At 55.1% G+C, this 16,851-nt stretch overlaps 1 protein-coding gene across 2 annotated transcripts; it reads left to right on the top strand.

Moving 5' to 3' along the window:
• The first annotated feature begins 109 nt into the window (after positions 1-109).
• G6PD (glucose-6-phosphate dehydrogenase) lies at positions 110-15,109 on the top strand. Of its 2 annotated transcripts, none has more exons than XM_012559787.2 (13): positions 110-243; positions 1,061-1,188; positions 11,072-11,109; positions 11,204-11,312; positions 11,685-11,902; positions 12,330-12,488; positions 12,713-12,838; positions 13,107-13,200; positions 13,535-13,721; positions 14,143-14,378; positions 14,487-14,563; positions 14,677-14,769; positions 14,846-15,109. In XM_012559787.2, exons 1-13 carry the CDS (start codon positions 114-116, stop codon positions 14,934-14,936), a joined length of 1,686 nt encoding a protein of 561 aa, XP_012415241.1. In that variant the 5' UTR covers positions 110-113; the 3' UTR covers positions 14,937-15,109. The 2 variants fall into 2 exon arrangements, with proteins under 2 accessions (XP_012415241.1, XP_004390654.1); XM_004390597.1 differs by lacking the exon at positions 110-243 and adding an exon at positions 389-523.
• Positions 15,110-16,851: the final 1,742 nt, after the last annotated feature.

The following is a 16,851-nucleotide window of genomic DNA, read 5'->3' as shown; positions in this document are numbered from 1 at the left end:
AGCCAGAGGAGGCGTGGCAACACTGCCGGCGGAAGTCGAGCGTTCCGCGAGGGCTCATGGTCGCCTGGGGGCTGGCGGGAAAGCCGGGACGTCCGGGCGGGGCTGGGCTGGAGATGGGGAGTCGGGTGAATGCCGCGGAATTGCACCTGGGCGCGCGAAGCGTCCCCTCCAGAGAGGCGGCCGGTGATGCGGAGGGGCGGCAACGGGGACAGGAAGCGGCCTGCTGCCCGGCGGCCGGCACAGGTGCTTGATGGGCGGGGCGAGGGCGGGGGGGTGGTAGCTGGCGCGCGGGCTGGGTCGGGAATGCGCGCGCACCGGTCCTCTCCCCCACCCCACGGCGCCCCGCCCCGCCCCGCGCAGGAGGGGCCTGTGGAGGCCCCGCCCCACGCGCCTCGCCTGAGGCAGATCAGCTCAGCCGAGGCCCCCGCCCCCGCCGGTTAAATGGGCCGGCGGGGCGCAGCCCCCGGAAACGGTCGCGCACTCCGGGGCTGCGAGCGCTGCAAGCGACAGCGAGGCGGCGCAGGTAACCCAGTCGGGCGGGCCGAGAGAGCGGAGGGGCGTGCTGCCCGCTAGCGCAAGCAGTCCTTTGGTTGGGCGGTATTTGCTGTACTTGGTAGAGGGGCCGAGTCGAGAGGGTCTTAGCAGATTATACCGTCCCATGCAATCCCCCATCGGGCCGCTGAGGACATTGAGACCCTCAGAGGGGGGACTTGCCCAGGGTCGCCCAGGTTAGCAGCAGTAGAGCTGGAGCGAACTCCCATCATCCGCCAAGTCTAACAGGATCCGGCGCTTTGATGAGTTCCCGCCTGAGTGCAGGGTTTTAGAACGAAAAAATCATGGTCATGTTGTGTGATGTCCGGAATGTACTCCCTGAAAGAAGGCAGCTTGGGAGGGTATGGCCGCAGCCCAGAGCCAGCAATTTCTAACCCAACCTGGCTGCCCCTAGGCACGTTCACAGCAAGTGGTTTCAGTAACTAGGCATTAGCCTGCTGACAGCTCAGAGGCCCCCTTCTATGTGCTCTTCCTCCGTGGGCTTGTCAACAAGCCTTTCTTCCCCCAGAGAACACCATGGCTGAGCAGGTGGCCCTGAGCCGGACCCAGGTGTGCGGGATCTACCGGGAAGAGCTGCACCAGGGCGGTGCCTTCCACCAGTCTGATACACACATATTCATCATCATGGGCGCCTCGGTGAGTCTCCAAAGCCAGACTTACTGTGTCACATCGTGCAAGGCACCGTCTGGCTCTGCCCTTGACCTTTCCCAACTTATTGTTGGGGGGCCACACAGGCACTGCAAGGTTTCACTCTTCTTAACCGTGACCCTGCCCGGGCACCACTGTCATCACAGCACTCCATGCTGTACTTGCACTTGGGAGGCATTTCTAAATCCATGCTCAGACCTTGAACGTAGATCCGGCATCCTGAAACTGGAAGAACCAGAGGGACTTCCTCCCCCACCACTGAGAAAACTGAGCCGCAAACAGGGGAGGCTGTTCTTTCTGTATCTTTTTCAAACTTGTGACTTGACGAACGTCACACAGTAAATTAATTCCAGAGGCAAGATCTGAGGCCCGATCATCAGCTCTTGCTACCACCTCATAGTCCCTGGGGACGAACATTCGGCCTTGCTTTTGTTACCATCTCTTTGCCCCAGCTCTAAGGCCTGCTGGGGAGCTCTTCCTTGTCCTGCCCCAAGTGTCTAGCTTGTGCAACTGCCATTTTGCTTTGATGGGAAAGGCAGAGATATAGCACATGTAAGGTACAGGGTGAGGGCCTAGGGGGTGGTCTGAGTAAAGCCATGGCCCCCGGACCATAGCCCCTCTCCTGTGTGCTGTATACAAATCAGATCTGCCAGCACGAGACATATGCAGGGGCTTGCTAGACCCGCAGCCAGGGCTGCCTCTTGACTTAAACATGAGTGTGACCAAGAACCTGTGGGCGTTCACGTGGCCGTCTTTGCCACTGAGTATGTAACCTTGACCAAGAGTTCTACCCCAACTCGCTAGAACCCTTTTCCCCCTCAGTGCTGGAGGCCTTTGGCAGCTCTTTGTTCATAGACAACAACTTGCTGCCACCCGTTACAGAGTAGGCTCTGTACGTTTGCGCTTCCGGTCAGGAGTTGGGCAGGAGAGCTGAAAATAACGAGAAGGCAAGCGAGCTAGAACGAGCTGGAACCAGGATGAGAGGAAAGGGCTCTGCCCTCTGCCTCACCCATACTCCTAAGACCCAGGAAAGGAGGGTGTCATCCACCCCCACCCAGGCAAAGCACACGGTCCCCTCGAGGAGCCATAGCTACATCGGCCACAAACCTTAACACCTAGCATCCTGGCTGTGAGGCCCTTAGTCCCTAAAACAGGCTCAAGGAGGAAGTAGCTCGGGGTTCTTTCTCCTCCTCCCACCATCCCCACACGGGCTATTACGAGGACACTCCAGCAGAGTGCTCCAGGCCCCACGCAGATGGCTGAGGACTCATCTGTAGAGAGTTTTGGGCCGTATCATTGACAGCATCTTAACAGGCTGTGTGAGCCGGGGCCTTAGACCTCAGCGCTTAGCAAATGAGGGCTTGTGAATGAGTGGCAAGGGTCCACAGGCCCTGCCGAGCTGGTTCCGTGGCCATCCCGGGGTGGTGGCGGCGGTTGTCCTTAGGTGCCATCCAATCAATTCTGACTTATAGCAACCCCATGTGACAGAGTTGGACTGCCCCATAGGGTTGCCTAGGCTGTAATCTTTATGGAAGCAGATCGTCAGATCTTTCTCCTACGGAGTCACTGGGTGGGTTCAAACCACCAGCCTTTCAGTTAGCAGCCAAGCACTTAACTATTGCACCACCAGGGCTGCTTAGCCTGGGGTTAGGCAACTAACCCATCGCAACTAGCAGAGTTCCCCTTTGCTCTCCTCTGTGCAGGGGGCAACAGCCAGAGGTTCCAGAGCAGAAATGGGAGGTGCTGGCCTCGTGGGGTACAGTGGGTCATCCTAAGAGCTCTTCTCCTGCCTGAGGGGACTGCAGCAGGGTGGGCAGGTCCTCCCTGGGAGCAAGGGCTAGAGGGAGTAGCCCTGGGAGGCACCCACCCGGGGTGCTCCGGCAGCACCTGGAACAGCTCCCACCCCATGCTGCCGAGGTAGGCAGGGTGGTGTCCTGGGAAACCGCATTCTCTGCTCACTCGTTCAACAAGCAGCCATCCTGGGCCTCTGCTGTCCCCGGCTTTGTGCTAGGCATGGTCCCTGCCTTCGTGGCCCTGTGCTCTGTGGGAGGCTGGGGACACAGGTGAGTTCAGAGCAGTACCTGTGACAGGAAAAATAAACGAGAGGTGTGGTCAGGGCCAGCCCTAGGGAGGCCCCCCCCCCCGGCACAGGTCTGCAGCACAAAGCCCTGGGGGAACTTTCTGGGCAGGAAGAGCCAGCACGTGACCTAGAAGCTGACGGGAGGCCAGTGGCTAGCAGGCCCAGAGGCTGAGCAGGTCGGACCCATGTGGCCAGGCTCTGCCCCTTCTGCCTCCTGCACCTACTTACCCAACCCTCGCCCACACCCACACTCCAGCTTCCTTCCTGGAGGCAGCCTGCCTCTGCCTGACAGAGTTACAAAATGGGCTTTGAGCCATTCACTGTCTCCCTGCTCTGTGGCCACTTAGCCCCTTCTCAGGCCTCGCTTCCCACCCCTACCCCCGGCCCAGGAAGGAAGTGGCAGGGCTCACTTTGCCAGTGGCAGGGATCCCAGCCCAGAGAGCTCTGGAGTGAAAGAAACTAGTTTCTCCGTATGGACCAGCGTGGGGGAAAGAACCTTGGACCTGGAAGGCCCTGTTCTCCATCTAATAGGATCTTCCCCCACACAGAGGGCGTAGTGGGACATCAGGGAAGTGAGAGAGAGCGCAGTACTGGGAATCCGCTCAGCAAGACGGACTCACCGTGACATCCTCAGCAAGCCCCTTGCCTGTCTGGGCCTCAGTTTCCCTACTTGAACCAGGAGGACTTCGGGCCACCCCGCCTGACCAGCCTGGGAGGGCTGAGCTACTGGCCGGGCTCCACCCGTTCCTTAGAACACTTCTGGGCTGACTTCCCCCTTGGGCCGATGATAAGATTCTTGCTGTGTCACGATGATGATGTTGGCACTGCCCCAAAGGCCTGTGATTCACGGGCCTTGGGGTGTATGAAGGAGGTCCCTTTGTCAGTGTTCCAGCCACACTTACTCAGTGGACCCCAGCTTTCCTCTCCTAGGTGGCCAGCAGCCAGCTGGGCCCCAGCCAGGGCCCAATTCTTGACCCCCTGTGACCCCAGGGGGAAAGAGTCGCCCACCCCTGCTGGGCCTCCCGCAAGCAGCAATCCTCTAGGGCATGGGTCAGGTCAGTGGCCCAGGTTTGTCACCCCAGAAGCCCAGGCAGCACCTCAGGCAATTCTGTCCCTGGCTGGAGATCTTACTTAGGACCCGGGTCTCCTGCTGACTCACCAGGTGTCCTTGGGGCAGGTCCTTTCCCTGCTGTAGTCCTCAGGCAGAATGAGGGGGCCAGAGAAAGTGAGAACTTCTCACCCTTTCCTTACAAGAATCCCTTTAATTGGCCCAGCTGGCCACGTTTAGCAAGATTCTCTCTCTCGATCAAGCCGGGAGGTTTCCTAACGTCTTCCCATGCTCATTGCTCCAAAAGAGGCCGGTGCGGGGCAGGCCAGCAAGGGGGTGGCCACACCCGAGCCCCCTTGAGGAGAGCAGCTTGGCTCCCATGTCCCCTGCCTTGCCCCCCGCCCCCACTGTCCTTGCCCCTACCTCCTGTCTTGGAGACAAGCTGATGGTTGGGGGGCTGAGCTGAAACTAGGCAGGCCAGTTCTGTCACTAGTTAATCCCAACAGGCATGGGTCAGCCTGTGACCCTGTGAACGCACAGGAGGCCAGGCCCGGGCCACCAATCAGTGCCCTCAGGTCCCTCCTGATGTCCCCCAGCTACTGGAATTTGATCGTAAGCAAACATGACTCGGTGCGAGGAAGGCTTAGCGGTGTTTGCAGGCCGTGGTTGTCACTGGCGTTTTCAAAGCAGCCAGGTAACGGAGGCTGTGGTTGCCATGTACAAGGTCACGGTAGTAAGTTGTCTTTTCACGAGTCATGCTAAAGGAGACAGCAGGTAATTTCCCCTTCTGGGGGGGACCCCAGTGCATGGGGCGGGTTAGAGGTGAGCTCAGCACCCACACAGGTGATGCCAGGCCGAGGCTGCCTTCTTGCTTGAGCTCAGTGGGGGTCAGACCACATACATCCAGTCACCTCAGACATGGGGGAAAAATGGTGTCCAAAGTAACCTGTTAGATGTAGTGTTTTGCTTTTTTTAATCAGATGTCTTTGCAGGGAAAGCTTCTAAGAGTTAATTTTGCAGTTACTATTCAGGTCCTTAATCCCTGGAATTGGATTTTCAGAGACAGAATCCGTGCTCAGCTAATCCTCGTCCCAACCCCCTCAGTGCCTGTCGGCCCTCCCTCCCGCCCTGCCGGCGTGCAGCGCTCTGTGGGGGCATGGGCATGCTCTCCCGCTGCTCCCACGCTCTCCTAATTACAGGTTTGACACGCGAAAGGGTAGGCGCTTGACTTTGTTCTTCAGGAGCATCGCAGCTGTTCTCGCCCATTCCTCTTCCACCTGAAGGTTAAAGTTCCTTTGCCAAGTTACATCGCAAATGGTCGCGTTTATTCCTAGATTCCTTCTAACGTTTGCTTTGGTAAATGGTATTGTTTTCCGTCGCATTTTTCACGTGGTTGTTGCTAGTGTGTATGAAGGTAGTGGATTTTGGTCTATTAATTCTGTCGTGTTTTATTGACATCAGATAAAAATGGATACAAGTCATGAGAGTACACAGGTTGATGACATTTCAGACTGAGCCATGTAAGCTGCTCATAGCTCAAGAACCAGAATGTTATTTGCACCCCAGAAGCCCTCCACACCACCCCTTTCCAGGCAGTCTACCCAAAGGGCAACTTCTAACCCCATGGAGTAGTTTTGCCTGTTCTTGAACTTTATCCAGATGAAATCCTGAAGTATGTCGTCCTGTGTGCCCGGCTTCTTTTCCTCAACATTCTCTTTGGAGGGTTCACCCGTATTGTCGTGTGAAGGTGTAGTTTGTTTCTGTCCTTTTTTAAATTTTGTTTTGGAACACTTTACACATACACAAAATCAACAGCAGAGTACAATGAATGATCAAGTTCAGCCCATCACCCAGCTCCAACAATGAGCAACATTCACCATTCTTGTTTCATCCACTCCCCACCCCCCAGCTCAGTTATTGTTTCCTCGACAGTTCTTTCTTTTAGATAAAATGTGTACACGCTGAAATGCACAAGTCTTAATCGTGCAGCTGGGACAGTTGGTTACAACTGTGTAACCCACACGTTCGTCACCATATAGGGCATTTCCATCTCCTCAGGAAGTTCTGTGTGCCCCTTCTCGGTCAGCCCACCCCCTACCCTAGGCAACCATGATCTAATTTCTTTCTTTTTTTTTTAACAAATTCACGATGTATTTACTTCTCAGTAAGTTGACATCCTCAAGGGGTACAACATCACACAGATTCTGCGTGCAGGGTCTTCGTAGGAAGGTTGCTTTGGAATTTGGCACGAACCATGCCACTCTTTCCATGGGCACGAGTTACCTTTCCCCAGATTACTCTTGCAAAAAATGGTGTCAGAGTGTAGGACCTCATCGTTGAACCTCATGAGCAGGGAGGAGAATCATCAGCATCAGCCCAAGGCTGATTGCTATGAGGAGGAGTTCAGACATACCTCCACCCTCCACCCTTTTTACTGGTTCTGACACCAACCATCCCTCCCACGGTACTCTCTACTTCGCTGCTGGGTTGGATAATTCACTGCAGTGGCCACACAGAACTCCCAGACAATACTCATAATTAAGTGTTTATTAGGGAAGGAACAGGTTACAACTCAGGATACAGTTCTTGATCAGGACCGCCTCTTCTTGCCCTCTACTGCCAGGCCCTGCTCAGGGCAGCGATCTCATGCCGCTGTCACTCTGGCTACTGCTGCGCTGCTGTCTCTCCCTGGCTTCCATGTTGCAGCTCCTCTCTCCCTCTGTCTTCTGGGTCTGAAAGGTTCTCAGCAGGGGGACCCCAGGTCCAAAGGATGCACTGTGCTCCCATCTCTTCTTCTTGGTGGTAGTGAGGTCCCCCTTCTGCTTTGGGATTGGCTCTCTTTTAAGCCTAGCGAGATGGCAAAACTGACCAATCCCCTCATTAGGGTTCCATAGACCTTATTTGCATGGTCCCACCCCCACAGGGGTTCCATGCACCTTATTTGCCTTATTAGCCATCTGTCTAATCCTCTTGGTGGGCCACAAGCACCTTATTTGCATAGTCCCACTCAATCATTTTGTAGGAGTCACAAGACCATGGCAAGAAAGGCCATATAAAAGCAAATTCATTGCACAGCAACTCTGATTTTGTTAGGTTTGCTGCCAGGAACCAGGATCTAATTTCTACCACAATAGATTAATTTTGCTATTCTAGAACTTTTTTTAATGAATGCGTATAATGTGTACTTTCTGGCTCATCACAATGTTTTTGAGATTGACCCATGTTGCAAGGATTGCTAGCTCACTCCTTTATCTTGCTGAGTAGTATCCCATTGTGTGAATATATACTTTGCTTGTCCATTCACCTGTTGACTAGTGGGAGCACTTGTTTCCAGTTTGGAGCTACTGTTAGCTAAAGCTTCTATGAACGTTTATGTACAAGTCTTTTCATGGGCATGTGCTTTCATTTCTCTTGGGTAAATACTTAGGAGTGAAATGGCTGGATCATATGGTAGGTGTGTTTAGAGATGGACAAACTGCTTTCTAAAGTAGCTGTATCAGTTTACATCCCTTCTAGCAATGTATTCCACATCCAGGTCAATGCTCGGTATTGTCAGTCTTTTTGATCGTAGCAATTCTAGTGGGTATGACGTGGTATCTCATTGAGGTTTAATTTTCATTTTTCTGACAACTACTGATCTTGAACACTTTTTCATGTATTTATTGGTCATTCATTTATCTTCCTTCCGAAGTATCTATTCAAGTCTTTTACCCATTTTTTAATTGAGTTGTTTTCTTATTATTGCATTACCAAAATCCAAAACCAAACCTGTTGCTGTCGAATCGATTCCAACTCATAGTGACCCTATAGGACAGAGTAGAACTGCCCCATAGGGCTTCCAAGGAGCAGCTGGTAGATTCGAACTGCCGACCTTTTGGTTAGCAGCCAGATGTTTAACCACCATGCCACCAGGGCTCCTATCGCATTATAGGACTTGCTACATGTTCTGAATACAGATAAGTTTGGTGAATATTTTTCCTAGTAGTCTGTGGCTTATTCATTCTTCATTTTCTTAATAGTGTTTTTTGGTGTGCAGAATTTTTTAATTTTGATGAAATCTTAATCTATCAATTTTTATGGCTATTGCTTTCTGTGTCCTGACTAAGAAATCGTTGCCTACTCCCATCTATTCATTTTTTAATCTTGCATCCTTGCTAAACTCTCATTAGTTCTAATACTTTACCTGTAGATTTTTTTGTTTTTGTTTTACATAAACAGACCATCATCTACAAATAATGATAGTTTCGTTTTTTCCTATTCAATTCTTATACCATTTTCATTTTCTTGCCTTACTGCACTGGCTAGGCTCTCTAGTTCAGCATTGACTAGAAGAGCCAGTTGCAGATACCGTTTTATTGTTTGTTACTTTAGAGCATTTCCCCCATTATGTATAGTGTTTGTAGGGTCTTTTAATAGATGCCTTTTGTCAAGTTAAGGAGGTTCCCTTTTAGTCCTAGTTTGGTAAGAGTTTTTATCATGAATGGATATTTAGTTTTATGAAACACTTTTTCTACCAGCCTTTTCTTTCCAGGATTGACTCAACTTGGTTCTGATGGATTCCATTTTTTAGCACTGCAAGATTTGGTTTGCTAAGGCTTTTCCATATGGGTTTGTGCATATGAATGGGACTGACTGGTGTTTGTTGCCATAGGCCTTTTTCACCAGGTTGTAGCACCAAGGTCCTGCTGGCTTCATAAAAGGTTGGGAAGTGTTCTCCTTTCTTCTGTTTGCAGGAAGAATTTGTTTCAGACTGGACTTTGCTCTTCCTCACCTTTTGGTAGAACCCATTGGTGAAGTTCTCTGTGCCGGGGTTGTCCTGGTGGGAAGGTTTGTAGCTGCCAATCCAATTTCCATGATGGTCATAGTTATGGATTTAATTGTGTCCCCCCAAAACAGATGTTGAAGTCCTAACCACCGTACCTGTGAACATGACGTTGTTTGGAAATAGAGCCTTTGCAGATGTTATTAGTTAGGTTAACATGAGGTCATGTTGGAGTAGGGTGGATCCTAATCCCATCTGAGTGGTGTCTTTAGAAAAGAGAAGAGACACAGAGAGACAGACACAGAGAAGACAGCCATGTGACAATGGAGGCAGAGATTGTAGGAGGGAGAGCTGTAAACCAAGGAACACCGGGGATCACCTGCCATCCTGAGAATCTGGGAGAAAGGCATGGAACAGATTCTCCCGCAGAGCCTTAGAAGGAATCAACACGGCTGACACCCTGATCTCGGATTCCCAGCTGAGACAATAAATTTCTGTTGTTTTATGCCATCCGGGTTGTGATACTTCGTTACAGCAGCCCCAGGACACTCATCCAGTCATTGTCCCTCTCAGGTCCCCTCATTCCATCTTGAGTCCATCTTGGTAGGTTGAATTTTTCTAGGAACTTGTTCATTTCATCGAAGTTGTCTGATGTGGCATAAAGTTGTTCATAAAATCATCTTCTGTGGTTTTGTCCCCTCTTCATTCCTAATGGGGTTTATTTGTGCCTTTCTAAAAAGCAATTTTTCCAGAGGGTTGTCTTTTTTTTAATTAGTCTTTTTCAAACACTAACTCTTGGCTTTGTTGACCTTTTTTGTTTGTTTTCCATTAATTTTTGTTTTGTATTATCTCCTTCCTAATAATTTATTTGGCTTTAAAATTCTGACTTGTTTCTAATTTTTGCAGTTGAATGTGTTGCTCACTAATTTTAAGCCATTCTTGTCTCCTAACATAAGTACTGGAAACCCTGGTGGTGCAGTGGTTAGGTGCTACGGCTGCTAACCAAACGGTTGGCAGTTGGAATCCACCAGGCACTCTTTGGAAACCCTATGGGGCGGCTCTACTTTCTCCTATAGGGTCTCTATGAGTCAGAATCGACTCAACAGCGACGGCTGTGGTTTAGTTAATGTAAGCATTCGTGTTAGTTTCTTGGGACTGCCATAGCAAAGTACCACAGACTGGGCGGCTTAAAACAACAGACATTTATTCTCTCACCGTTCTGGAGGCCAGGTGTCTGAAATCAGGATGTGGGCAGCGCCATGCTCTCTGAAGACTCTAGGGAAGGATCCTGCCTTGCCTCTTGCAGGCGTTCCTTGGCCTCCATCTTACGTGGCCTCCTCCCTGTGTGTTTCTGTGTCCAAGTTCCTTTTTCTTACGAGCGCAGCGGTCACTGAATTAGGGCTTACCCTACTCCAGTATGACCTCATCTGCAAAGACTATTTCCATACAAGGTCATATTCACAGGTTCCGGGTGGACATGAATTTTGGGGGGACGCTAGTCAGCCCAGCACAGCATTTATGGCCGCATCTCACGAATTTGGTGTGTGCAGTATTTTCATCGTCCTTCAGTTCTAGTATGAATCTAGTTTCCGTCTCATTTCTTGAACCCATGAGTTGCGTAGAAGTGGGTTTTTTTTGCTTTGGGTTTTGTTGCACTGAATTGCATTGTGGTCCCAGAAGGGCTCTGTCGACTCCAGTACATTCCAGTTGGGTGAGGCACGCTCGAGGTCAGCCAGCCCAAGGTCACTTTGCATAAACGGCTCTCCTGCCGGTGGGGCTGCAGCGTTCTGTGTCATCCCAGGGTCAGGGTTAAAGGCCGCACACAGGGACAAGGCAGAGATACAGGTGGCTGTATGGCATCCCTGAGCAAGTGCCTAGATCTCCTGGGGTGGGGGTGGGGGATGGGGAGCAACGTCAGACACAAGCAACATGGGCTTCCCCGTTTGTCTCACCTCTCACCAAGACTGTCCCTTTGCCACAGGGCGACTTGGCAAAGAAGAAGATCTATCCGACCATCTGGTAAGCACATGCTCCCCACCCCACTGCCCCCACAGCCTCCCTCAGGGAGAGGCCCAGCCCACTCCGTCCTCACATGGCTGTGCTCTGCCCTCAGGTGGCTGTTCCGAGATGGCCTTCTGCCTGAAAACACCTTCATTGTGGGCTATGCCCGCTCTCGCCTCACAGTGGCCGACATCCGCAAACAGAGCGAGCCTTTCTTCAAAGTGAGTGGCCTCGCCCTTGGCCTTACCACACCCAGCTGAGGGACCCCCCCGGGATGCCTTTCTCTCCTCCCGCCCTGTCTCTGCTCGCCTGTCCCTCGCCTGCACTGGCCAACCCCCAAGGGCTATCAAGCTTTAGTGCTTCTCATCCTTGCCTTTCCAAGCCACTCTCCTCACTGGCTCCAGCCACTTCTTCTGTGGCCCCTGTCCCAGCCCCTGCAGCCTGGAACTCACCGACCGGGACAGGCTAGAAGCTAGCACCTTCTCAGGGCAGGCTACCCAGATTGTGGGGTGGGGAGAATGCGACCCCCCCCCCCCAAACACTCCCCTGAGGCAGAGCAGGGGAGGGGACCGATGTCTGTCTGTCTCACCCAGGCCACCCCAGAGGAGGAGCTGAAGCTGGAGGAGTTCTTTTCCTGCAACTCCTACGTGGCTGGCCAGTATGATGACCCAGCCTCCTACAAGCGCCTCAACAGCCACGTGAACGCCCTCCACCAGGGCTCCCCGGCCAACCGCCTCTTCTACCTGGCCCTGCCCCCCACTGTCTACGAGGCTGTCACCAAGAACATCCGCGAGACCTGCATGAGCCAGACGTAAGCCTGTCCACACCCCTCCCTTCCTGGCACCAGGGCTGTCCTGCCCTGCCCCCGCCACACAGGTCCTCCACCCGAAGGATGGCTGCTATGTGTCACTCAAATCCTCCTCGGCCACCTCAATATCGATGCCGCTAGAAGCCACTGCCTGCCTCCTGGCATCAGTCCCCCTCAGGGCCACAAGATGGCAGTATTGCTCCATGAAAACCTCGCCGGCTGCCTTTGCTCAGGCTCCCAGAGCCGTGGCCATCTGGGTTTCAGTTTGTCTTGGTTTGGAATACAGATGCCGTGCCTGGGGGTCTGAGGGCAGCCCTGCCCAGAGAGGCGGGAGGGGGAAGGCGACACAGTGGGCCTGGCCCAGCACTCCCTAGGAAGGGGGTCGAGGGCACATGGGACTGGGAGGCTCAGGCCCCCCGCTCCCCGACAGAGGCTGGAACCGCATCATTGTGGAGAAGCCCTTTGGGAAGGACCTGCAGAGCTCCGACCGGCTGTCCAACCACATCGCCTCCTTGTTCCGCGAGGACCAGATCTACCGCATCGACCACTACCTGGGCAAGGAGATGGTCCAGAACCTCATGGTGCTGAGGTGGGTGCCAAGACCTGGCATGCTACCACCCCAGGCGTGAGCTCCACTCCATTCCCCCACACTGCGGTCCCTCCAGCCTCACCCCTGTGCTGGGAAAGGCCCCAGGCTGACCGTTCAGATCCGGCTCCTGTGCAGTGCAAGCCCAAGGAGGGGTCCAGGCCCCAACAATGCCACCGTGGGGGCCCCTCGGACCATCACCAGCGTTCACCCTGCTCCCCTCACAGGTTTGCCAACAGGATCTTTGGGCCCATCTGGAACCGGGACAACATCGCCTGCGTGATCCTCACCTTCAAGGAGCCCTTCGGCACTGAGGGCCGTGGGGGCTACTTCGATGAGTTTGGGATCATCCGGTGAGAGCCTGTGTCCCCCCCTTCCTGGGAGGCCGGCACAGGGCCTGGGAGGTGATGGATCAGATTTTCTGTGGTGGCTACAGTGGGAAGGACTCCTACACAGCCAAGCGCCCTCCCCAGGTCTCCTTGGTCAGGAAGCAGTTTTGAGGACCCTGGGGCACCAGCACCTGGCCGGACAGGGTGGAGGGGCTGAGGCTGGCGCATCCCTTGGTCCATCTCCCACCCAGAAGCAGGGCCTGATGGGAGCTCTGCCCTCTCTCACCACCAGCGACGTGATGCAGAACCACCTCCTGCAGATGCTGTGTCTGGTGGCCATGGAGAAGCCCGCCTCCACTGACTCGGACGACGTCCGTGACGAGAAGGTGGGGATGCCCACCCCTTGCCCTCCTCCAGTTCCAGCAGCCATGCCCCGAAGCAGGCCAGCCAGGACAGGAGCACTGGGGAGGACGGGCACACTGGGGACACCCTGGGCTGGGGGGTCACGCAGCCTGAGTCATGATGTCCCAGGTCTGATAGTGACTTTGGCAGAGGAGGTGAAGCCCTGTGGGTGCCACCTCCTGTCTGTAGCTGTCCCCAGGCGACCCGGCTCAACTGCCCGGCTGTGGCCACCATCACTCCCCCACCACTTCCTCCAACCCACATGGGGACTGACTGGCCTTATTAGCCAAGCCCTTTCTCTCCCTGGCTCGCTTCCAGGTCAAGGTCTTGAAGTGTATCTCAGAAGTGGAGGCCAACAACGTGGTCCTGGGGCAGTACGTGGGGAACCCCGACGGGGAGGGCGAAGCAACGAAAGGGTATCTGGATGACCCGACAGTGCCCCAGGGGTCCACCACGGCCACCTTTGCTGCTGTTGTTCTCTATGTCGAGAACGAGAGGTGGGATGGTAGGTGCCACCACCCAGGCCCAGCCAAGGGCAGTGGGTAGTCACTCTCACAGCTTGTGAGCACAGTCAGTGGGCAGAGGAGGGCAGAGAGGCCTGGACCAGTGTCTCCCACGGCTGCCTCAGCACACGTGCACATGTGTGGACACTCTCAGACGCACGTTTTCACCCATGCTCACACACTCTTGCTTCCTCTTACACTCCTACGCTCATCATTCTCACAAGCTCTCTCACGCACACACTTTCACACACTCCCATTTTCACACTCTCACACACACACACACCACACGTTTGCACGTACAAATACTCACACAAACCCACCCACAGCAGGGCAGGCCCAGGAGAGCCTGGGGCCCCGGTGGAGGCGCGGGAGGCCTGGCGTGGCTGGCAGCTCGGGTCTGAGGGCTTGCTGCCCCCGGCCCAGGCGTGCCCTTCATCCTGCGCTGCGGCAAGGCCCTGAACGAGCGCAAGGCCGAGGTACGGCTGCAGTTCCGCGACGTGGCCGGCGACATCTTTCACCAACAGTGCAAGCGGAATGAGCTGGTGATCCGCGTGCAGCCCAACGAGGCTGTGTACACCAAGATGATGACCAAGAAGCCCGGCATGTTCTTCAACCCTGAGGAGTCCGAGCTGGACCTGACCTATGGCAAGAGATACAAGGTGGATCCAGGAGCCTTTGGGAGGAGGGGGCGGCACTGCGGAGGAGGTTGCGGAAGACTGTAAGCAAAGGTGGCATCGCCAAGACCCCGTTTCCCCCTTCCCTCGCAGAACGTGAAGCTCCCTGACGCCTACGAGCGCCTCATCCTGGACGTCTTCTGCGGGAGCCAGATGCACTTCGTGCGCAGGTGACAGGCACCACCGCCCGTCACGGCACCCGGCAGCCCGGGCCGCGCCCCGGCGGGGGGAGCAGCCTCGCTCCCTCCACGGCCCGCACCCGAAAGCTGCTCTGTCTCCACAGTGACGAGCTCCGGGAGGCCTGGCGGATCTTCACCCCGCTGCTGCACAGGATCGAGCGTGAGAAGTCCCGGCCCATACCCTATGTTTATGGCAGGTGAGAGCCGGGCCGGGGAGCGGGGGGACGCGGGGGCTGGGGGCTCCTCCCATCTCACCTGCTGTCGCTCTCCCAGCCGAGGCCCTGTGGAGGCAGACGAGCTGATGAAGAGAGCGGGCTTCCAGTACGAGGGAACCTACAAGTGGGTGAACCCCCACAAGCTCTGAGCGCCTGCCCCACCCCACCCCCTGCTTCTCTGGCCTGCCTGAGCTTTCCCCCCACTGTCCCCCACCTCAGTAGGACTTTGGGACCACAGGCCTCAGCCCCACATTCCCCAGGCCCCGGGCTCAGGCCAGCCTCACCCTCCCTGCTGCTCAGCCCTGAGCCCCAGTTACATTCCAGAACTCGAGGCTGCGTGCGATGACCTTCCCGTGGGATCCCAGGCTCCGCCTGCACCGTGTCTGTCTGTCCCCATGACCAGGGCCAGCCCATCCATTTGTCCTGGGGCCTAGGGCAGGAGTCAGACGGAAGGGAGGGAGAGGGGGCCGCTGTGGGGCTGTGGGCACACTCCTCCCCCTCAGAACTTAGACGCATGGTCCAAGGGCCAGGAGAGAGTGCCTGCAGCAGCGCCAGCCTCAGCACCACTGGACATTCCAGGTCACCAGTTGGCAGGGACCTCTGTGCTGCCCAGCATTGCCGTGTCTCCGACCCCCTGGGTGCCCCTTCGCCACAGCAGCTCTTTCTAGGTCGTCCACTCTGCACTCCATGGCACCACAGGGAAAGCAGAGGCCGGCAGCTGGGCTCCTCCCCTCGACCCCTGCCATTAAAGCTGTCGTTGCCTCCCTGCCGCAGTGCTCCTCACCTAGACGTCTCAGGCAGGGCCCCTGGGCGTCACTCACCCCTGACCCCGTGGCCAGTCACGACCGAGTCCTGCGCCCGAGCCCACCTCCTGAGTCTCCCTCGGCTCAGCCCCCCTCCTCGGATTGTTGTTGGGAAGCAGCTGAGGGTACCAGGTCCAGTTGCTTCTCTCCCCACTCTCCATCCCCCACAGTCTCCCTGCCCCTGTCAGAGTCACTTCAGGGAAGCCCATGGGACACTGACACCTACTGGCCACCCACAGAAGCTAGAGGAATTTAGGAGGGAGAGGTGACAGGATTTTCAGACTGCCATCAGAGGCCGGGGGGAGATAGTCCGAGGGGACGCCAGCTTTCTGGCCTGGGTAGCAGTTGAAGGATGGCACCATACTAAGGTAGGGAGCACTTGGCAAGAAAGTCCTGAGCTTGTGCAAGTTTTTCGTGGCTGCCGCAGCATACGACCACCTACTGGGGGTGGGGGCGGCTTCAAACCACAAAAATTGATTCTCCCCCACTTCTGGAGGCCAGAAGTCTGAAATCAAGGTGCCTACGGGGCCATGCTCCCTCTGGAGCCTCTAGGGGAGGAGCCTTGTCTGCCTCTTCCAGCTTCCAGTAGCCCCTGGCATTCCTGGGCTTGTGGCGCGTCAGTCCCATCGCTGCCCGTCTTCACGTGGCCTTCTCCCCTGTGTCTGTGTGTCTCATACGTTCACCAGGCACTGGATTCAGGCCCAACCCTACTCCAGTAGGACCTCATCTTAACTAATTTCATTTGCAAAAACCGTTTTCGAATAAGGTCATATTCTGAGGTTCTGGGGGGACATGATCCGGCCCGGTACAGGGAGCATCTTGGCAGCGTTTGTCTTCTGCACTGGGCTGAGCACTGGGGAGCTGGCAGGGAACACACAGGGGTCCCTGCACTCATCCGCCTGCGTTCTAGTAGATGAGACAGAGAACAAAGTAGACAAACAGCTGTAGGGGGCAGTCCGTTTTAGGGAGCAAACAAGTGGGCAGCCCAGGCAGTAAGCAGGAAAGTCTGCCTTTCCCCAAGATTCTGGGAACGCCTCTAAAGCCACCATCTCCACGCTGAGACCTCAAGGATTGGAAGGAACTCCAGCTGTGGGCGGTGCTAGGGCTGCGTCTTCTAGGACTGGGAAGGATCTGGAATGAAACGTACCCTGCAGCTGGCAGGGGCTGGGTGTTCTAGGACCAGGAGAGCCCTCGGTCTGTTCTCGAGAGTTTGGCAGGAGTGGAATCCTTCTGGCCTGGCAATTGCCTAGGGCTTTTTTGC

The sequence above is a fragment of the Trichechus manatus genome, unplaced genomic scaffold (genome assembly GCF_000243295.1).
Source record: "Trichechus manatus latirostris isolate Lorelei unplaced genomic scaffold, TriManLat1.0 scaffold00309, whole genome shotgun sequence".
Classification (NCBI taxonomy): domain Eukaryota; kingdom Metazoa; phylum Chordata; class Mammalia; order Sirenia; family Trichechidae; genus Trichechus; species Trichechus manatus.
Note: the sequence above shows the minus strand (reverse complement) of the source record. Positions and strands in the feature narration are given on the sequence as shown.